At 49.5% G+C, this 22,246-nt stretch overlaps 5 protein-coding genes across 5 annotated transcripts; 2 read left to right on the top strand and 3 right to left on the bottom strand.

Moving 5' to 3' along the window:
* Positions 1–6,057: 6,057 nt before the first annotated feature.
* On the bottom strand, positions 6,058–7,599 carry EPUS_07580 (uncharacterized protein; the record flags this gene model as incomplete). Its single annotated transcript, XM_007806416.1, has 8 exons — positions 6,058–6,215; positions 6,267–6,316; positions 6,370–6,634; positions 6,686–6,827; positions 6,885–7,002; positions 7,050–7,215; positions 7,269–7,315; positions 7,394–7,599. The coding sequence occupies 8 exons, from the start codon at positions 7,597–7,599 to the stop codon at positions 6,058–6,060; spliced, it is 1,152 nt and encodes a 383-aa protein (XP_007804607.1).
* Positions 7,600–10,425: 2,826 nt separating this feature from the next.
* EPUS_07579 (uncharacterized protein) lies at positions 10,426–11,442 on the top strand (the record flags this gene model as incomplete). The annotated part of the gene is made up of 1 exon (XM_007806415.1): positions 10,426–11,442. One exon carries the CDS (start codon positions 10,426–10,428, stop codon positions 11,440–11,442), a length of 1,017 nt encoding a protein of 338 aa, XP_007804606.1.
* A 4,158-nt stretch (positions 11,443–15,600) lies between these two features.
* On the bottom strand, positions 15,601–17,456 carry EPUS_07578 (uncharacterized protein; the record flags this gene model as incomplete). The annotated part of the gene is made up of 4 exons (XM_007806414.1): positions 15,601–15,685; positions 15,738–15,866; positions 15,919–17,371; positions 17,426–17,456. 4 exons carry the CDS (start codon positions 17,454–17,456, stop codon positions 15,601–15,603), a joined length of 1,698 nt encoding a protein of 565 aa, XP_007804605.1.
* A 1,194-nt stretch (positions 17,457–18,650) lies between these two features.
* On the top strand, positions 18,651–20,180 carry EPUS_07577 (uncharacterized protein; the record flags this gene model as incomplete). Its single annotated transcript, XM_007806413.1, has 2 exons — positions 18,651–19,805; positions 19,887–20,180. The coding sequence occupies 2 exons, from the start codon at positions 18,651–18,653 to the stop codon at positions 20,178–20,180; spliced, it is 1,449 nt and encodes a 482-aa protein (XP_007804604.1).
* A 616-nt stretch (positions 20,181–20,796) lies between these two features.
* EPUS_07576 (uncharacterized protein) lies at positions 20,797–21,324 on the bottom strand (the record flags this gene model as incomplete). The annotated part of the gene is made up of 1 exon (XM_007806412.1): positions 20,797–21,324. The coding sequence occupies one exon, from the start codon at positions 21,322–21,324 to the stop codon at positions 20,797–20,799; it is 528 nt and encodes a 175-aa protein (XP_007804603.1).
* Between the last annotated feature and the right edge of the window lie 922 nt (positions 21,325–22,246).

The raw sequence follows: 22,246 nt of genomic DNA, 5'->3' as shown, positions 1-22,246 counted from the left end.
GATGGTAGAGCAGGTGGAGAGTTATCATCAGTTGCAACCTCATCCACTACAGACCAATCACGATAATCAAACTTTCGACCCGTATTCAGCCTCAACTTTGTCGCCTCCAGAGCGAAGTAAGTGCCCATCACTTGCACAGATCATGACTCACATTTCCATAGCTCCCATGTCTGGACTCCCTTATGACTTCCCTCAAGGCTTCGCTACATCGTCTCCCTGGGAACATTCATCCTTTATGAGTCACTCACCACAGAGTCTAGGCATTGACAGATCCCTCTCCGGAGAAGCTTCAGGCTCGTTATGGAGGCAGAGTGGCTCGCCTCTGACCGGTACTTACCCTCCGTCACTATTATCCATGAATTCGTCGTCCATGTCCATGACGCCTTCTTCACAAGGCAGTAGGGAAGCCCTTTTCCCTCATGGTGCGAGGGATGATCGCAACAGGCATCCTCCACCTGCGCCAATGCGATCAATGTCACTGGTTACTCCTGAGGAGCTGCCTCCACAATATCAGGCTAGATTCCTTCAGCAGTCTCCCCACCCAGCTGACCGAATAGCTGTGACGCCAGGCGTCGCCACTCATCCCCTCTACAATCAGGCGGCTCACGACACATCTTCCTATGTACCACATTCGTCGATGGAGATCGATTCACTTGAGCATCAGGGAGGCGTGGCCCACCAAGCAGGATTCGCATTTTCGCAATGGAACGGCTACCCACAGCAGAATACACAAATGGTTGACTCAGGCACGGAAGGATTCTCTCGTGAATGGTATGCGGGTTCACCAAATGTAGGACAGGTTCGAGAAGATGATAGCGGATCTCATCATTTTCAACCTTCTTCGAGACTTGCGCTGCATCGAAGAAATCCTGGTTGACTGCTATAGCGAATACGCAGGTGATAGGAATGTCTCTTGAGGGTGGAATGTAGCGCCAAGCAACACGGCCTTCCGTCACCATACTTTCTGTGGTCGCGACAGGAAGAAAGTGCTAGAACACAGCAGGATTTGTTTATTTGAGCTACTTTACAGTCAACATGGCAGTGAGCGTTGAGCGTTTCGGAAAATGCAGTACATGGGCGGCCGTTTGTGAGGCACAATTCTGCCCTTCGACAGTGGAAAGCGCGAGCGAATGCATTGTAATGTACAGGTTCCGGAGAATTACTATCAGATTCCACAAGGTTACCTAGTCCGATATTGGGATATCACGCTCTTTGGTGAAGCGTTGGATACTGCATCATCCAGCTAAAGAGCACTGTCCTCCGCAGCTGATGAAAGAGAAGTCTACGATGCTGAGTCAACAAATGCACACAAGTAACCTTTGCTTGCGAGACAGAATTGCTCGCCGCCACGAAATGGAACAAAAGCAATGCCTATGTCATCTTTCCCGCATATTGCACAGTGCACCACCCAGCTTAATTCCTATCTGACTCTGACGTTGAAAAAATTCATAGCATAAGTCTTTCACAGTCATTTGGCTATCGGCTCGCAGGACTAGTAGGTTTGGAACGAGCAGGCAACTACAATAGAACGTCTAATGGCTCCGACCACTGAGTTGCATACTTGGCATTTACCTGCCATACAAAATTGCCACTATTTCTTCCCTTTCAAGCCGGAGCCTTTACTCGAAGCGCAGGGAACAGCTTTTCAAATGTCATCTAGATAATCTGCAAAGTACCTTGCCGCAACAAGTTCCGGACGTCTATGATCGATGGTCATGGCCATGATCGTGGTCAAAGCCAGCCACAGTTGTCTCAGCACTCTGGCGGTAGAAAGAGGGCTTTTGATAGGCACTGCTGCACCGAACGTTGTACAATTCACATCCGAGTCTCCGCCCACCAACGTGCATGCCGCAAGCTGAATTTTGCCTGGAACTTAGGAAGTACCTACCAAGCTAAGCGAATGTCGAGTTCTCTGAGACACTATGTGGAGGATGGAGCAGAGTTAAGCCGTCGGATGAACAGTGGTCGGCTCAAGTGATGCATGCTCCGGCTGTGGCGACACCAAAGAATGCCCGATGCAAAGTATCTGTCTCCTACAGCGGGCAACACCCCACGTAGTACCAGCTGGGACACAAGTCTTGATCCATCCTTGACGAAAACCTGAAGGACCATGCTCTACGGGAGTCGTGCATCAAAAGTTATCAATGTACGCTAACCAGGATCAGTAAGAGCTAGCCTTTCCTGTACCAGCGTATTATCAGTACGTGATAGGGGTGTAGACGTGGTCAGAGGGTGGCTGAAGCTAACTGGCATAGGCCTGTAAGCCACGTCAGATGGCATAACGAGGACCCTATGAGTCTCTAGCAGAAGAAGGTCGTGGCAGCAGCTCTAAGGTTTCACCCTTATAGCACAATTTTTACATGGCGTTAAAAGCTGGGCTAGTGGCACTCTATTTTAGCGTACATCGATGACTTTTGACGCACGACTCCGTACACGTACTACGTACTCGACTATCCATCAACCTTCCCAATCGCTGTTTGATAGACAGGGGCTGTAAAGCTTAGCTGCGCCTCCGAGCCCAGGCTTCCAGACCCTGCCAAGCAGGAATGTCTCTTCGCAGCTTGAAGAGAGAAGGCAAAAGACAAGATCTATTTTCGGATTCTCCATTGAATAACTGACCTGCTTGTCTCATGCCACGGCCTTAAACATTATCTCTGATCCCCCCGTGTCTCGACTGTTCTGCGCATGTGTTCAGAAGAAGCCGAAGCCAAAGGATCTCGGCTCAAATACGAGCCATCATCCTTGCCTATGCATGAAATGAATCCGGCCAGGCATGGTCATGCTCTGAAAGTCCCGCGCTCTGAGTTCATGGACCCTTAATTTGAAAAGACCAAATCCTGGTCGAACTTTTCTCAGACCGAACTGCGCGTCCTTAGCAATATTTTGTTCCTTCGAAGACGTTTGACATCCTTGCTGCTGGCATGCGGGGCATGTCCGCCGAAGCCAATCGACTGCAGTCCTCCGGTTCCGCTCCTTAGGACGAAGGCGCTCTTTTCGGTCATGTCAAACGTCAGAAGGTGTCAACCATGCGCAGCTGCTTTCCCCGGACTTCATTACTGTCTCTGCTCATCAAGCGACTTTTCTCCTCACACATAGACTCCCTATCCATGGGACCACGAAAAACAGGAACGCCAACGATAATATGTGCTCATGAAATTCTCTGTCCCTGGATTTCAAAGTGCCGTATTCTCCGTGGTAGGTTGTGGCAGTCGCTATCACGGGTTTCAGACGATTGCTGCTACTTCGAAGTGGGCATGTTAGGGAAGAATATGTCGTTGAAGTAAATGCCATATTTCCATCCCACTTGCGATCGATTCTATCATCTTTGAGTATTTCAGCAAGACTACCTAGCCTCGCAGTTAGCAGTCCCTTCTTCTTGTAAGGGGGATTGGCGTGACGACCTTCGGTGTTATCATGCCCTTTAAGATGATTTCTATTGGACGTCTTATTGACTTCTACTCCCATTGTCCCGCAAGATATTGAGCTTCCATCATTCCGTTACCCTCTGCGATATTCCTTCGCTGGCTGGCTGACCTGGGGGGTTTCCTTATAACTAAGTGCCAGTTCTACATCCCTGAAAGCCGATAGCAGTGAGCTTGAAGTCCTGTATTATCACATTCATTCGTCCCGAATACTCGCCAGCTTTGTTACTTCAGATGTACCTCACAAAACTTTTACGCCTTCTACGCTGTGGTATGGTCCCGAAGCTCGGCAAACAGAATAGCTGTCAAGAAAGACCCCAGGCGAATATAACGTAGCTAGCCTTCCAGATATACCTTCCGCTTTCTCTTATCTTGTCCATTGAATTCGTTCTCATCTGAGATTTCAAGGTGAGAGCCTATACAGGAATGCATCAGGATTTGCATATAAACGTCCCATCTTGGGAAGACGTCGTTCTTCTGGAAATGAACACAGGCTCTCCAAAGAGCGAAAGCTCAATTGCCTTCAAAGTTCAGCTTTGACGTTGCGAAAACTTCTTACTCGATTAACTTATTCTTGCTATGGGCCAACACACTTAACACGATAGGGCTCTAGGAAATTTCGGCCTCGACCGACTTCCAGTGTTAACTTATCTCCACCGTATCCGAGTTTACTGGTTTACGAAGTTGTTTCAATATCCTCGAAATCTAAGCACCAATAGTACCATCACTATTCAGTCTCACCCCCCACAATCCCAATTGTGCTTTCTCCTTTCTCCATCCAACATCACCATTTCAAAAGGGCCCTCATTTCAACATGGAACTCCGTTCTCCTAAAGTTAGATCATGGCCAAACCATCTTCGTGGAAGGGACAGCTCAGCCTCGATGGAAAAGAAGTCAAGCAAAGTCAATTTCATGTCACTACCTACCAGACTTCATCCCTACATTCTAGCTATGGTCAACCCTTGCATTCTCATCTCACTGACCTATGCCAACCAATGTTTCTATGGTCTGAAGGAAGTTGAGTTGCGTCAAATCGCTCGCATAGCTCAAGACTGGCGCAGCAAGTTGTCTTGGATCAGATCCCGGAATAAGGCCAGCGAAGATTGTGCTAAATGTCATAGATATGTGACCATGGGCGATGTGCGCGGCCCCTCGCCGCTTGGCCCGGATATGAAGAGCCCGCTGCTTCCTCGATCTCTTCCGTCAGCACGTCTTTTTTGTCTTTTCACATGGCCGACTTACTTGTGCACCAGCCCCCCATCCCACCACTTTTAGAGCCGATACCTCCGTTCCTACCACATTCTCAAGCTATTAACTTCAGCTCGCCGCTATTCAACGAACATCCTGTTGGCAATTGGCTGTACGTGTAGAGCCAAAATCTTTATCTCAGTAGCACGTGATTCTTAGAGTCACGTGACCGCCTGCGCGCCTCAGTAGATCAGCCTGCTCCTCCTTAGATAGATTCTGCAGAGTACTCCGTAGGTAGAATTCAGTTCATCCAACTCATCACATCCCATCTCAGGGCAGTAAGCTTTAAACATCCCTAAAAATCCTTGGTGTTCTTCTCGCCAAGGCTGCAGCAAAATTCATCATGCGGAATCGCGGAGAATACTAAGTACTACTTAATGCCGGAAACAGGTTAAGATGTCGAAACGAAGAAGAGAGATAGGACATCAATCACTTTCCACTTTTTAAGAAAAGAGTTCTCTTCCATTCAATAGTGTAGCACGGCTTCTCCAGTGGTAGGGCCACTAGGTTTTAGGGGCACATTGTTACCTGGGATTTTTTAGTGATGCAAGCTTTCATGATGGTAGCGATTGAGGAGGAGAGTTGTTTGGATGTCTGCTTATGGATTGATGGACAGGCTATGATGAGAGCTGCGGCGGGTTCTGGTCTTGGTTCTGTTCCTGCTCTCGATGCTCCTGCCGCTTGTTCCTTCGGTCGCGGCTCCTGCGGCGGCTCCTGTTGCGGGTCCTCTTGCTCCTTGCCGCTTGCTTAGCAACTCTCAGCACCACGTCCGTCATAATAAATTTCACATATGCCCTCCTCTGGATCGGGCCTCATCTGCTTGCGTCTCCTGACTTCTTGAGCATCTGAGTAACTGCCGGTTGGAAGGAAGGAAATGAAGAAGAAATCTGCTAGCGACGGCGGATGCCCCATTTCTCTCTGATGCTGTCTGAGCGTTTTGATTCAAGGTCCTGGTCCTGATCTGTTGGGGGAGAAAGGAGGGTGTCCTCGTCTCGCATTTTACCGTTGATTTAGATTCGTGTGGAGAATGTATTGGGTAAACTTGGTCGCTCGGACGGGGTGGGTATACATCAAACTCCCAATCCATAGACCACTTTTGTTCAATGTCATTCCATATTAGAACAACCAATTGATCCTCCAGAATAGACTGCGTCGGCATTGCATTCCGGTGCATGAAAGGCTGGAGCTCTACCTCGATCGCGAGATTCATTGTATTACCACCATGCGTCCAATACATATGGAAGGACATCCTCTTCTGTATATCTTGTCGTTCAGTCACAACTAGACCAGCAAACTGCGAGCCTGACGTTTTGAATGTGATGGTCCTGATTGCTTCAGGAAAGCTAATGCACAATCCGATGACGAGTCCCTAAGGTTCGATATTCTCTAATCCAATTCTTGCCGTCGCTTCAATCCGTAGATTTTTGGGTTTGTTTTTTTAGCGATGGCGTGGTTGGCAAGGGCGTCGAAGTATTCCCATGTTGTCCCATCTTGCGCCAACTCCCTAAGAAATGTGGGCAGATCCCAGTAATTTTCTTGCTGGACTAGCTATGATGAGTTTGTGGTCCTTTGAAGTCCGCTTGGCCAGCACTTACTTGTTCTCCAATACCTATGTGAGGATACCGAAGCGGTCCACTCCGGAATACTGCTGCAGCATTAGTGTCCAGGGTGAGATGTAAACAGTCAATGAGACCTTACCTGGAGGCCAACAGACCATTACCGCCCTGGGTCTCGAGGGTCATACGGCTTGATTCAGCTGTCTGATTCATTTTTTCAACAGCGCTCGATCCTGTCTTTCTGTGATAACCGCTTTGGATTCCCGCGCTCGCTGCGGTCACTTTCGTCGTAAGATCAGTTTCCAGAGTTTTTCTAGCCTCTGAAATATTGGAAATGTTGTCCGTATTCAACTCCTGCGTAGTACACAGACGCGCTCCAAGCGTTACCCTGGCGGGAAGGATTGAGCCTTCCACTTATCAGCATAGGATTTGAACGGGTTGAGCATAGGCTGGAATACCAAATCGATCAATAAAAGTCTTGTAGGTGTCTGAGATTTTGTTCGGATCTAGACAGTCCTGCCCGTAGCGCTTCAAGAACTGTTTGCACTGCGGTGAGAGGTCTAAGTAGTCGGGGTCGAGATGCAGGATCACGCGTGGGAACTGGACCTCGATGAGCTACCGATATATACGTGAGTTGCAACTGTGTGCACCACATACATTATAGAAGCCATGGATTGCCCTGTTCGAAGTCTGCTGCTGGTCCAAACCAATCCCTTCTTTCTGCCAGCTGACTGCGCCACTCAGACCAAATCCAATATCTGGAGCACCACCTGACCTGACAAGGGATCAGTAGCAACAGTGCTTGAAGACTTCTTGGCTTACAGTCCTGCTCGGATTCCATTCTCTGAGAAAGCTTTCAACGTCAATTCCCGTTCTAGTCGGCTCCTTGATTCTCTCGAGTCAACGTAAGTGTCATCAGCAATCTCAAATTCCGGCAGGCCTTGACTGCCCTCATGGTCGTCTGGAGATCTTGACTTCAAAGATAAAGCTTTCTAAAGCTGTCAGCTTTATCCCCTCTCTCGCAAAATACGGAGAACCTACCAGCGCAGGGTGCTCGGTTGACATGTATCGTGTCACCCTCAGAACGCCTTTTCCAAGCTTTTAGTACGGATGAAGCGCTTCTGTCTCTTTTTAGCGCGATCGTTGAAGCCGTACAGGGATCTTACAGGACTTGTATCCATTGGTCCCTGGTCAAGTCTGAAGCGTCGATGAATTCTTGACTTTCTGTTGTTTCAATCGTGGGAATGCCGCTTAAGTTACGACTCAAAATCGTCATCGCGTTCTCTGTGACATTACTTGGAACAACGGCGACAATCGTTGACCGGGCTTTATTTTCATTATTGGGAGCTGATGCTAACTCCTGGCTATCCATCTTAGTGGCGCACATCGTTGCACCTTTCCGTTGGTTCCAGACGGAGTAAAAGTGTCGCTTATTGTGTTACTCCGTTGAGCTCACAAGCTGTCCAAATTTTGGGTGCGTGGGTGACCTGAGTTTAGCTAAACTCCCACGAGGCTGGACTACAACGTGCAGCAATGCCCAGGCCGTTATGCGAATGTCGAGGAAAATCAGGTTGGGGCAAGGCTGTAGTCAGGCTGAGAGATTGGCCAGCCTGCTGGGATCATTCTTCCCCTCCTTTCTGCCTCTTTGGACAGTCTAAACTGCCGACTTCCTGAGCGTGATCGATAACGGACGAAAGTATCCCTTGATTGGCGGTTTATCCGACCAAATTGGCAAAGTTGCGCTGTCCTATTTTCATCGCGATATGAATCATGATGGGTACGCAGCAGGAGTCCTGTCGGCTACACAAACGGCCTCAAGATATTGGAACACGAAGAATTACCTTCTAATAGACCAAGTGTGGAAGTACTTCAAGCAATCGAATAACGATTAGAACATCTGATTGATATCAGACTTCTAATCTGTCCTCTGAGGCCCAGCTGAACTCCCGTTCAAGCTTAGTGACAAGCACCGTCCCAAGATATCCGGGAGGATGTGGGGAACGGTCCGAAGGTCTGGGATTTCAGCATGATGACAGCACCAAGTATCCAATCAAAATATGCTCTTCAAATAAACCAGACTAATAGTGTGTTGTGCGTTCTAAATGTTGAACTTGAAATATCCCTGCGTACAGGTAAGGCGCTCTATCGAGCCTGTCTCTCTTCGGATATCCACATCCTTGATATATCCTACGCCCGCGGCCACGCCAACGGCCTCGCTGATGCCGTACGCCACCGCCGCCATCGCCATCGCCACCTGGTAGCCACCCGTAGCGTGCGGCGTTCCCTGCGATCACGTGCCTACCTGCGCGCACCCCAAGCCTGCGCCTCACCAAAGGAGAACAGGTAGGCGTAGACCTTCCTGCTTTCTCCATCGTTCGATCTATTGAACGGGGAGAGTATCCTCTTGCCGCCATGATTGGTAAGCTCTGCGCGTACTAGACGCCTGCGCCTTCCTGCTAGATTGCTAAGTCGCTCAGTTACCCTCTTTCCCTGACAAGCATACTTCTCTTTTCACATGGTATTGATCCAATACCTATTTCAAAAAGGTCACCATATCCTCTTTGGAGCAGTGCTGGGCGAATGCATGAACTGCATGCTAAAAGACTATTTCCAGGAAGCCAAATCTGCCCAAATATATCAATCTGGGTAAAACTGCGGCTTTTATTTCCATGCGGATTTGCATGAGGTGTAGTAGACCTGATCCTAGCGATGAGCGGACCATGACCTTCCACAACAGGCCTTGAGAACGAGTAGGAAGCTTCGGCCCCAGCTGGATTGCTGGCTTTCTTGTGAGGTATGCGAGATAGCGATCCATGTCGGAAGGACAGTCTTGGTAGTAAGAGCGTTTTTCAGGCGATGGAGGTCCTTATTGGCGCTTGAAAGAGTCGATGTTATGATTGCTAGAGGGAGAGCCAGGAGAAATAGGATAGGCTGAGGAAGTACCTTGGCCTACAATACATGTAAGGCGTGGTGTAGATCATGCTGGTAAGGATTGAAAAGACTGGAATCGGCATGTATGAAAAGGGCCAAACCTGGCGACTCATCGTGCCAGCTGAACGTAAACGTAGGACATTGCAACAGTAAGTATGGGTAAGACTGTAGTCAGATCGGCCACCTCACTGTCCCATTATCGGTCCACCAGCACGCCCTCGTTGCGAAGCCTGAGTACCTTCATTATCTCAAATCTCCTTTCGAGAGTGTACGATTTCTGACTCTGCGTCCGCAGTTTTCTGTGGCCATGTCTCGAACCAAGCCGAGGCTTTTTCGTTCTCACTTGCTCCGCCGCCGCCGGCGGTCTGGAAGTCCTTGATTCCTTGCCCCTGGTTCCGTTTCGAGTGGCTTTGCCAGCCTCATAGCTCCGAGTGAATAACCCGACGTCCTCTTCGAGCGTCCCATTCACTGTAGACCCTCAACAGTCTTGTGTAAGGTCTGTACCCTCACGTCCAGAGTGCCAAGGTCGCACCCCCTTTCTGGCATAATACCGTGGCAGGAGCTTCCTGACTTCACTCCTTCCCAGAGTGTTGAACATACACCAGCACGGAACGTCCTTCAATTTCGGCCCCATCCCGCATCCCGCAAAACACATCCAGGTGGTGATCGACGTGTAGACAGCAAGGACTTCACTGCCCGCTTGCGGCTAGCGCGAAAGTAGACAAGTAAACACTGGCGGGATCAATTGCTGGTGCCGGGACATTTAAATATTGTGCAATATCATCGAATGTCCCCTTTCCTTCTTCCTCCTCCACCTTTTCCCACGCTCAAGCCAACAGTGACACACCTCCTCCATGACTTTGTGATGACGCATATGTAAGGTCCACGGTTCATCAGGTTCAGTCAAACCCCCCCGTATTTGGTGCTCCATTAGCCAGTGCGGACCCTGAGTCCAGTATTCGAAGCTTCCTTGGAGTCTCAGATCAATCTCACTTTCAATCCACCGGAAGCCCAATACCGTCGACGTAATTCCAGCTATCTGCCAACACTCTCAGGGGTGACAAGGTAGGCGCTCAAAGTTCCAAGAACCAAGTCGTAAGTGTTGCCAGTCTCGACCTCGAGTGACCATCGCCGTCTAACCAGCATCGCCACACAGACCTCTTGTCAAAGCGAAGCCAACTTCGGCAAAAGCCGTGGAAGCAATATCACTTCAAACTTCAGCAATAAACCCAACCTCAACGTCAATAACATCAAACCACCAGCAACCATGTCGCTCATGTCGCTGCCAACCGAGATCCACTACCACCTTCAAGAGTTCCTCGACCATCCGAGCCTGCTCTTCCTCTCAGCCACGAACAAATACTTCGAGAGTCTCTCTCCAAAGAAGAAAGTCAAGGATTCTCTTATAACTTTCGAGGAATGCTCACTCTTTGTGCCTACCGTCTTGACGAAGAACCAGCTCTTGCCATGCTACATCTGCCTGAAGGGGTTGCCTGCACGTGACCACTTTCCCCCATTGCCCGGTGACAAAGATGACGAGCTTGGTAACAAGAATATGGGCATTAGAGCCTGTGCCACCTGCATGATTGCCACTAAACCCGACTGTATTTCCACCTATGGAATCCAGCAAAGCGACGACTATGCTTTCACTAGTGGTCAGTACGCCGGGCCCGGAAAGTGTAAGCTGTATTCTTCACGATATGGTACTCTACGTCGCCAAACACAGGATTGGCTTCATTGCCCGAAGTGTCACTTTATCAAGCGGTACAAGAGCTCTCCGTGGGGTAGACGTCGAAAGATTGACGAGGCCATGTTGAATGGTGACATGTGCCCTCAATGCTACCAGCCGGTATGGGACCAGGAGAACGAGGAGAAACGCTTGAGACGGAACGCGCGTGGGAGGGAGCGACGTCGTGAGAACAAGTTGCAAGCTGAGAGAATGAAAGAGGCTGAGCGCAAGCGTCAGCAGGCAAAGAACTCGGGCACAGCTGCAAATGCGATGACGCCGACGACCGCCGTAGCAGTGACGCCAATAACTTCAGCGGGAACGGTGATGAACACTCAGAAGCCACTCTCATCACGAGTTTCAATGCCTGCACCGCTGCAAATTCCCCTATCAACCTACATGCCTCCGCTCCTCATAGACGGTACGCCCTTGACGGACCAAGAGATAGACTCGGGCTTTACGGACCAACTCGAAGACGTCGTCTCGGGCAGCTTTGACAATCTCTGGAACGCTTCCTGGGCCGGTTCTTCGTCCGATCATCAACCAATAGGTTGGTGAGCGTGCGTAGCAGCAGCAGCAGCAGCAGCAGCAGCAGCAACATGACCCGCAACATTAGCAAGCCAGCAAACTTCACGGTCTCGAGCAAGGACTTTCAAAAGATAGTGGATGCACAAACGCGGTGACTGAAAGCTGCCGCACACGCAGGAACTTTGACGACAAGGACGATCATCGTGCTCATCACAGGTGAAGCGAAATAGTTAGTCTGCATCATAGCTGTCGATAAATCAGCATAGCAGATCCATCAAAGCTTGACCAGCATCTTATTGACATTTTGTGCCATTTTGAATTGTGAGTCGTAGACTTACCATGCATAGCCCAGGTCAACGAGGAGCAACAATCATTTCCTGCTGGCTTCCAATAGCTTCGAACAGAGTGAAAGGATGGACGTAGATAGACTGTGGGCACATGTATAAGTCGGCTGGGCCCGAACAGCCAGACCCCTATACCGTGCTTGCTGGCGTTGGAGATATATTATTGACCGTCTAGAATAGGCAATCATCATTGTTGGGAGGACCCATATCAGCCATATTGAGACTTCCAAGCTCTCATTTGTCTCGCTGATATATCGCTCCAAAGGACATACCATGATGTTTAACAACATCAAGCTATTAGCGCAAAGCATCAACCATTCGGTAAGCAACGCATGATCGTTGCTGGAGTCACCCATCCCATGACGACCGCTAAAGACGGGATGAATAGGCATGACATCCAGGCAGTAACATCGGAGCATTTTGAACCTTGCCAAAGACAATCAGCCATCAAATGCATGTCTGCTAGGAGGATGCACAGGCCTAGCTGACGCCAAATACCGGTTAGTACGGACGTTGCCCGCGGCTCACGCTCATTCGTGTACATGGATGGAGTATTCGTCTGAACATGCTAGCTTCTTCTTCATTGCGCTTTCGAGCTCAGGAAGGTTGCGCTGTATATCTTCGCATCAGGTGACAAGCTTGCATTCACAGATGAGGCACTGACTGCTCTACAAGGCAAGACAAGGTCGTTCGGCTAGCATTGATTGACTGGTGGAGGATCTTTGACGAACATGATCTGGGTCGAAGAGCCGCTAATTATGCTGTGTCGAGCGTCAGGGTCTCGTTAATGTCACGGACGCCTGCTGCTTATCGATTGGATCCTCTTCGTTCGGTCTCTATGCGAATTCAACCCCTTTCTTCGGCGAGAGGCGATAGAGTACTGTAGAAAGCATAGAGATTCGGCATACACCATGTCTTTACCCTATCCTTCCAGTAGAAAGAGCTATAACGTGTGCTCCTCTCCAGCCACTTGGCGAAGGTAGAGCTTTTCTTCTGAAAGAATACACCCAAATAGGTGCTATCAAATTCGATTTCTAAGCGTCCACTCGAATACTGTAAGCCATGTTCCTTCTCTGTTCTTGAGCAAGTTTGACAGTGATTGAAATCAATCCTATCAAGGAATTTCAAGAGGCGTTCCCGCAGCTCCTTTGACATATCCTTCGGGAAATTTAGCAGGTCCAAATCTGGCGTCCAAGAACTTTCGAGTCGAAGGCGTCGCATATAAATCTCGCTTGGTGACTGTGTGCCATCCTCATGCGAAATTGAGCCTGTCGATTATGGTATCGTCCTCCTGCTGTTCATAATCTTCGTGATATAAAGGGGCCTTTCCATATCCCCATGTTCGACATCGAGTCTCGTCCCAGAAGGCATTACCTCAATCACGAAACCATTCATCCTTCTCCCGGAGGTACTCGTCACGCTTTTTGTGCATCCATGTCCAACAAAAAGATGGACCAATCTCATCATATTGGTGAATTCGAAAGGCCTCCTCACGACTGAGAGCACAATGACCCGTGCATGTGACCTTGGAATATCCCCATCCGGTCACTTTAGCCAGGTTGATGAGGCCCTGCAGTGCTCTATCTTGAGTATGTGCTGGTAACTGTGCTCGAAGATGGCATTGACAATCCGTGTGCTCTCCACGAAAGTTGTGGTCAATAACGATCGAATGCCAAAGACGCCCAGTCCAGGCTGCGATACAATTATGCATCCGGCACAATGAAATGAGCAGTGGTTCGCAATCATTGGTTGGTCACTGGGGCAGTTGTCGGTGAGGTTTGATGCTCTCTTCAAAGTCTTCTATCATTAGCGCCCCGTAGGAAAACGGCGGTGAAAACGCTGCCATGACTCGAGCAGGCGCGAGTACAGCCCAGAAGGCAAATGTAATCAGCTTCCCAATTGTCCGGTACAGCACGGGCCACAGTATGGACTGTTTGTTGGCCCTGAATATATTGTAGAGATAAGAGGAAGTCCATATCAGAGCATAGAAAGCCTGTAGGTCGTCTGAAGAATGCACTGTTATAGCCAATATCTCATTCGGCAGGTTTTCTATACTGCGGATGCCTGCAGATTGCGCATTCTCCATGCTCAAGGGCTGCTGGTGCTGCATGTCGCTGATTTAGCAGGTTGTCGTCTCACATATGCTGTTGAGGAATGAGCTGCAGGCTGTGAGTACTTTGAGGTTAGGACCCGGTACAAATCCAGAAACCATCAAAAAATTGCAGAGCTGGTCATACTCAAAGTTCAAAGATTATACGCAAGTTGGTTGCAAAGCTTGCCAAATGTTCATCGAGTCTCAGGGATTGGAGCAGGTTGCAGAGAACAAATTGGAGCGTACTTTCGGCAAGTACCATTCTTGTAGAAGAAAAGAACAATCGTGAAGACTATATAGAGGGAAAGAAACAGTAGTTGCTGAAGATTGTAAGGGCTGGATGCTATTGCTTACAGCAAGAGATGCGTGAACTCTTACCGCGGAGGAGCGCGTTCATAGCCAGCATCACCGCTAGACCCAAATTGGTAACGCGCCGCCGATTGCAACCGACGCGTCCTGATTCTCTGTTGCCCATGTCACCCCCACAGAAATAGTTTGACAATGTCCAGGTAAGTGAAACAGCCCAACCTAACCAGTACAGTCTTCCTTGTTGATAAAGCTGACCGTTTGTGATCTTCTGTGCAGAAACTGTCTCCATGACGAAGAACAATTCACAAGAGCTATCGCCAACTGGAACCGCTTGAGCAGTCTCTGCTTGAAACAGCAGAAACCCGTGCTGGTTCCATATGCAGAAAGTGAACAGAGATCTTAGAGACAAACGACAGCAAATTTGACATGCTCTGCATATTCTTACATCCTGTGTTTGGCACGTTAGTCTCTTGTACCGGGACTTGGATTCAAAATCAACGGTATCAACAACAACCCGACGTGTGGTCGTGACGAAGAAAGGATTCAGTCAATTCCGAGGACAAATCAAGCTTCACATGATTGCTTCTGGCGACAGGGCCGCTGCAGCCTGCGTGAGACATCCCAGTGACGAGTTGAAACAGTTTGTAGTTTTCAATCTGAGAGGCCAATCAAGCGCGAGGTTGTTCAGATTGAGGTGCATTCTCGACATCTAAAGAATCCAAGCCCAGTGATGAGGACCACTGTGTCTAAAAAGCCAAATATCCAAGGCAACCGGCAATCAGTATCAAGCTGACTGCATGGTAGTCGATGAATACCTGAGAGCTAATCTGAGGGCTTGTTTGGATGCACTTTCGGTGGAACTCTGACAATTTGATGGAACATACTGCCTTTTCTCTCTTTCTCTTCATGTTTTTTCCTGTGGTGCATAGAGAAGTTGAACGTGTGTGCTTGTCGAACATGTTTGAAGAATGCACAATCGCTGTTGTTCAACTTAGCACATTCCTTGACCGTGAATCATTCAATCTCGGCCCATTCACGAAGGTTTTCCTCAGTCTACCTCTTAAGTCCTGTCAGCTTCATTGAAGATACCATGCCCTCAAGCATAGCGCAAAGACATATACCTCACCATGTTAGCGCTCGATTCTGCACAGCAATACGCATGAACTGTTGTCTCGAACAGTGCCCTATAGACTGCACATCTCAGGTGCACCATACGCTAGATACATTGTGCTTCGAAAATCGTTGATTGGTCAAGATCTCACGTGACACATTCATGTACAAGAAGTTTTCTGACATAGGAAGAGCTTGTGGTAAAGACCATGATTAGTGCTTAAGTACGGAGTATATTCTAGTACTTTGGCTTTTCTTTTCATTCCAACTTTCTCACAAACTACGGGCACACTATACAAACCGTCAATAAATAAGAAAATCCGCTCGTCTTTCCTAATCCAAATCAAGTCCATATTCCTTGATCAGCTTATCACCTAAAATCATGCCGGTCTGATACGCAGTGCTCTGAGTATGATTGCTGCCTTCATGTTAGTCCGGTGAACTCAATAAAGGTTCAGCCTGTAACTCACTTCACAATAATGGGTATGACAGACATATCTGCAACTCTCAATTTTTCTACACCAAGGACCCGAAATTGGTTATCAACGCAAGCCTCTGAATCATCCTCACGACCCATCTTGACAGTGCCAGACATGTGCCTAGATATTGATTAGCCAGCATAGTCTTTCACAGTACGCTTGCGAGACCCACCACATTGATGAAGCGTTCTGGCGCCAATAGTCCAGAATGTCTTCTTCGCTCTCACTCTTTGGCGCATGAAGCACACCTATAGTGTCTTTTTGGAAAGCCGGACTCTCAGCAACCTCGAGGACAGCTCGCGTGGCCTCAATCGCGACACGTCGATCGAAAGGGTGTGAGAAGACCTTCGGGTGGTAAAGAAGTGGTTGTCTGTAATCAGACGATTGAAGAATGACCTCGCCGGTTGATTGCGAGTTTAACAATCCAATGTACATGTTCGCAAGGGCTGGCGAGTTAAGTGGGTCCACGAAGTATTCTGGTACAGCGCCGTTGAGGACTACCTCGAACACAGGGACGGTTGGCTTCAACAGGTACTCCCTTGTATCCTTCGGCAAGGCTTTGAACTCATCGCTCGCGTAGACCGCGTCGTGCTTGAAGAAGCCGAGTGCTGCGGCACCAAACATTTCTGCAACCGGCCCTGTGCCGTTCTTTTCGAATTCTTTCCTTGCTTCTGCCTGCAGCTCAGGGCTCTTGAAATATTTATGGTGCTCGCTCGTGTGCCCTGCGCGAACCCAGGTGGGAATTACCATATAGTGATCCCTCAGTCCTTTGCCAACCTGTGGCAGGTCCTGTATAACTGAGATCTTGTGCTGCTGCAGGTGCTGGGCTGGACCAATACCGGAAAGCATCAGAAGCTTGGGACTATCGAGTGCACCTGCGCAAACTACGACTTCTTTTGAAGCAAGGTGTTTTTGGCTACTGGCTTGTACGCCTGTTGCCCTTTTGTCTTGGAAGAGAATTCGTTCTACTTGGACGTCAGTCAATATGGTGAGGTTGCAGGGTGCATCCTGGAGCAGATCTGCTGCTGTCGTTCGGTAGCCGTTGAACATAGTCCACGGTGACACCGCCAGCCCAATATCTCCATTGTTCAGGTCCTTGTTAAGCTTATAGCCCGCTGCTTCCCATACAGCAATCAAATCCATCATCGGTTTCTCCCAGACGGGTGGAACGCTAACGTGGAGGGCTCCATTCTGACCATGATCCGATACGGCCGGGTCGAGATATTTCTTGTATCCTTCTGGGGCGTGAGGAGGCATAAGATGATAAGTGATAAGCTGCCTGAACCGTTCCTGCGCTTTCACCCACTTCCAATCATCATCTCCGACGATGTGTGCAATCTCATCGTAGTCGTCTCGGGAGCCATACTGAAAGACACTGAAATTGATCAGTGAGCTTCCACCAAGCCCTTTGCCACGATCGTATGCGATCTGACGATCCCCAAGATGCGTCTGAGGTACTGTCTCGTAGCCCCACGCGAGTGACGGTTTCGTTCTGTGCAACCAGCGATCGCCATGCACCCTGTTTGCCTTGTTCTCATCATGCCCTCCTGCTTCGATTAGTAAAACTTTGGGCCTAGCAGGGCTTGTTGCCAGTCGGGCAGTAAGGGCACATCCTGCCGGGCCGGCTAAGACTACTCAGTACCTACTACAGCAGACGAATCATTTGCTGGGCAGCAAACCTCCTACCACAATGAAGTCGTAAACTTCCATGCTCACATTCAAATTGAGGGAATCACTTTGAGAACCGGTAACGGGGCCTTATCAATGAACAAAAATAAGGGACATTACATCCTAGCTCTCTGCACTATCGATGTTCAGGCAACCTGAGTGATATTGTGCAAGGCCAAGGCAACGAACAGAGAGCCAGCAGAGTGAGGGAATGCTAACTTAGAGGGGGATGAAGATACTTATCTATACCTTACTCGATGTGACGGCCACGAGGTACAGAGCTAAGGAATTAAGAGGGACCTCAGGCCTCGTATTGCCCCAGAATCCACTATTTGTTATTCGGCGGTCCGCAGGATAACTTCAGGGATGATATGCCATGTATGTAGATGGTTCGGGCGCTACACATGTGTGGGGGAAGATCATCCCACGGCAACAACTAGTGATCCGCCGTACATTTCCATGCCAACTGAGAACATCAGATTTTTCGCACCCAAAACTCAAGACCAAAGATTGAATTAGAATCCCGTGCCACAGATATGAAAGCCATGACAGGAGCTCTTCTGTGTTGCTATTGTGGCCATGTAATGTAGTGGACTCGAAATATTGTATGCAAGCCAAGCCCAGACGAGCCCTGAAATGTGTGGTGGCTACGGTACCGAAAAAGGCTCCACGTCATGTGAGGTCAATTGACAACTCTGCTGCAGTAAAAATTGAGCTTGTACCTGTACGACCTGAGATCTGCTCGAACCCGGGCCGATTGAGCGGACAAAGTTGAAGAGCGCGACTTGACAAGGCGATTGGTTACTGGCTGGTGATGCACTTGCCACAGGAGCGCTTTGTAAGAAAGAGCAAAAAGTCACATTTACACTTCCCAGGAAGAATGCAAACGAACCACTCACTACTGAGCTTCTGACGGGTGTAGTGCTTGGTCGCTTACCTTGAAACAGGGCAACTGACCATCTTGCTGCGATGAAGTCGTCTGATCGTGGGGGACTCGTCATCCGCCGAAAGTCTTCAACACCCTATTACCATACCTTCGATACTCCTCCTCCCCGATCGCGAGGGAAGCCTCCCTCTGCTTCTTCCAAATCCTCCACCGCCGGTACCTCGAGCCCGTCCTATGACAGAAATGGACGTCAAGAAAGCCCTCTACCGAAGAGACAAATGGCAATACTGGCAATCATTGCCTTGTGCGAGCAAACTGCGCTGAACTCCATCAGTCCATACTTGCCAAAAATGGCCGCCTCGTTCCCAGAAGTGGACCCTAGCCAGGTTGGGGTATATGTTGGAACTATTGCATCGTCATATGCTCTCGCACAGTTCTTGACAAACTTCTTCTGGGGTTGGCTATCAGACCGAATAGGCCGCAAGCCAGTGATTCTGATGGGGACATTGCTTACCGCAGTCTGTCTGGTGGCATTTGGGTTCTGTAAAACACTATGGCAGGCAATACTCGTGCAGGGTCTTATGGGGCTCGTGAATGGGAATCAAGGCGTGGTGTCTACCTGTCTCGGAGAGATCACAGATCGGAGCAACCAGTCCAAAGCATTCGTCTATCTGCCTGTCATCTATGGGATTGGCGGTATTACTGGTCCTATAGTTGGAGGTCTACTTGTTTTCCAAAGAAATCCTTTCGATCATTCAAAGCCGAACCCACATCCATACCTCGGTCCGAATCTTGCCTCTGCCGTAGTCCTCTTGTTCGACCTATTCATCATAATGATCTTCTTAGAGGAAAGCCTAGAGGAAGCTCGGAACCTTCCGCCACTAGGACAAAGGATGAAGAGTCTCTTTTCTTGGATGTGGCAATTCACAGGCGCTTCGACTCATCCTACCTATGTACGAAAGAATGGGAAGCAAAGTGCTCATGGTGGACTTCTAGCCAGGAATTCAGATAACGAAGAGGATGAAGGAGTTTCGGATGGAGAAGATGAGGGCAATGGAGACATGTCCTCGTCAGCTCTATTCCCTCATCACGCAGGCGAAGAACTGACCCGCAAAGATGTGTTCAACCGCGATACTGTACTTCTGCTTATCACTTATTTAATATTCCAGCTTTCAAATATCTCCTACAATTCTCTGTATCCGATCTTTGCCTCTGGCCCGCCTCCAACGGGACGTGATTTATCAACAGAGGAGATTGGGCTTTCGCTAGCGTTCGCCGGGGCGGTGACTATTTTGTTTCAAATTGGGGTATTCGGCAAGCTCCGTGATAAAATGGGTAATAGATACACATACCGAGCTGGCCTGGCAGGTTTCGTTTTGTCCTTCTTGATGATGCCTTGGGTAGGCTACAAGCAGGTAGAGAATGCAGATGGTGGGATGTCGACAGGCAAGATCTGGCTATGGGCTGAACTAGGCTTCGTCCTCTTACTCAAGACCGTGGCTGCTGTTGGAGGCCTGACGAGTGCTCTTCTTCTGGCAAGTACTTGCGGTTTGTCTTGATGATATGGTTGCTAACATCTCCTCCAGATCACCAATTCTGCTCCGAATCACTCTGTACTCGGCACTCTAAACGGCCTAGCTCAAACACTCTCTGCTGCTGGTCGGGCTGCTGGGCCATTTCTCTCTGGTGGCCTGTTTACTATCGCCACCAAGGTGAAGCCAAAGGGTGAAGCACTCGCGTTTGGTGTATTTGGAGGTATATCTTTTGTCGGCTTTCTGCTGAGCCTCGGTATTCGATCTGAAAAGCTTGAGGCAGAAGGATGGGATGAGGACAGTCAAAGTGACAAGTCTGAAGATGAAGAGGATGGAAGGAATGAATAGCTGAGATGTCTAGCGATTGTACATTTCGGGACCACGAAGTAAGCATAGCGATGGCGATACAGAGGGTAAGCTGCATTTCTAGGTGTTTTCTCAAGATGAGCCGATGTGCTGGGCGTCATCACTCTGGTATTACTTTGCACAGCAAGAAATAGATCCAGAAGCACATCTCTCTCTTCGGCAGACTATTTCTTTTCCCGCGGAAAAAAGCAGTCTTCTTCGCAAGCAGTTTATCCTATGGTACATTTATTTTATGGGACCTCCCATTCTCCATGCCTAACTCATCTTCACTCTGCTTATAGAGCTGATACTTATCTTTGTCTTGCTCAACATGATTTTTCTGCCCACATCAAGGCGATGGCTTCTTCCAGCTCTTGGGCTGCTCATCTTTGTTCTCATGTATAGGTCTATCATTCATGTGCCTGTTTCCGTGAGAACGACACTTCGCTTCTCACATCACCCAGACATACAGTATGGCGTGAAAATATCGCAAGAGGCCGTCGCGGAGCAATTCGTGCCTCCTCGCAATCCATCACAAGGCCATGTTTGGCCTGATCAGAAGTACTATTACACCTACCCAAGTCAATCACCAGGTCACATCAACCCATACCTAGAACCCTTATTGCAATGCCGACGCAAGCCAAACCCGTACACAGATTACATCCGGCTGCCAAACATCGTCCAAAGCGTCTCGCAGCTGTCTTCCCGCGACGAAGCCAGCGATCAGCAGACATTCAATCCCACAATCATCGCCCTCCCTCCTTGGTCTCCGCACCAGTACCTGCTCGTTAGTCGTGTCGTCACCGAAGGCTTTCACCAAGAGAGCCTCCTCTGCGAAGCCGACACCTGCTACACCGGTAACACTAGCGAGGGCCGCCGACCAGGAGAAAAAGACTGCACCGCGGATGACTTGACCATACTCGGAGCAGCAGGAGGTTTGCGCTGCTCGACCCCACCGAGAATAGTCTCCATACCGTCCACTCCCGCTGAGAGATGCGAGGGATCCTGGTCCGCATTTCCGGACATCCCCGGGTTCCACGACCCACGAATTTTCTGGAGCGGCAAAGGCGAACCGCTTATCATGGTCAATTCCGCATCGCGTTACGCATGCGTGGGACTCTGGATCACTGACCTGCGCACCCTTCATGAGCCTCTTAAAGCGCTGCTCGAATCACAGCCGGGACAGCCATACCATCCTGGCCCGCTGATGTCGTATCCCTCTCTCACGGAGCTGACGAGGAACCCGGCAGCTGCCAGAGCCCATGTAGAGAAGAATTGGTTTATGTTCTTTCCGACGCCAGAGGAGGCGTTTCTACACTATGATCTCTCGATTCCACGATCGGCAGCGGGTGAAACGAACAGGACGGTTGGTGGCAGGACGTTTGCCAAAATTATTGGGAATGGATTCACGACTCCGAACCTCACAGATCCACTGGAGCCACCTTGTCTGCTTTATGAGCCAGACACAAGAGGCAAATACGGGCACTGGCATCAAGCATCCAATGCTCTCAAGCTTATCTTATGTCGCCGTGCGGAAGCGGAGAGGGGTAAATGCAGCGAGGAGCAGCAGGACCGGGCGGTACATTTCGCGGTCATGCATCGGAAGTTCAGCAACGAACTTGGTCTGCCGTTGCGATACGAGAGGTTCTTCGTGGTCTGGGACGCTCGACCACCATTCCGCATGTTGGGCATGAGCCGGCACCCAATATCGATGTGGAACGAGACGGCGAGCGGATGGGATGCCGAAGAGAACTGGGCGGAGGAAGACGGTTACGACGATAACAGTCCGTCCGAAAGCACCCACTCATCGCACGGCCCGGCAGATGATCTCGCCAACAACACCACCTCAAACGAGCCCACCAACAGCCAAAACCACGCCTCAGCCGCACCGAACCTCTTACGCCGAACATCCAACACAACCACCTCCGAGATCGCACCCTCCCACCCACCAGCACCACCAAAGCCATCACCAGCCCAACAAAAACCTCGCACAAACTGGGCCTACTTCACCTACACGCCCAGCATAGCCTGGTCCTTCCGCTCCCGCGCGGCAATCCCACCCCGCGACC

The sequence above is a fragment of the Endocarpon pusillum genome (assembly GCF_000464535.1).
Source record: "Endocarpon pusillum Z07020 unplaced genomic scaffold scaffold5444, whole genome shotgun sequence".
NCBI classification, from domain to species: domain Eukaryota; kingdom Fungi; phylum Ascomycota; class Eurotiomycetes; order Verrucariales; family Verrucariaceae; genus Endocarpon; species Endocarpon pusillum.
This window is presented reverse-complemented; position numbering and strand designations above follow the sequence as displayed.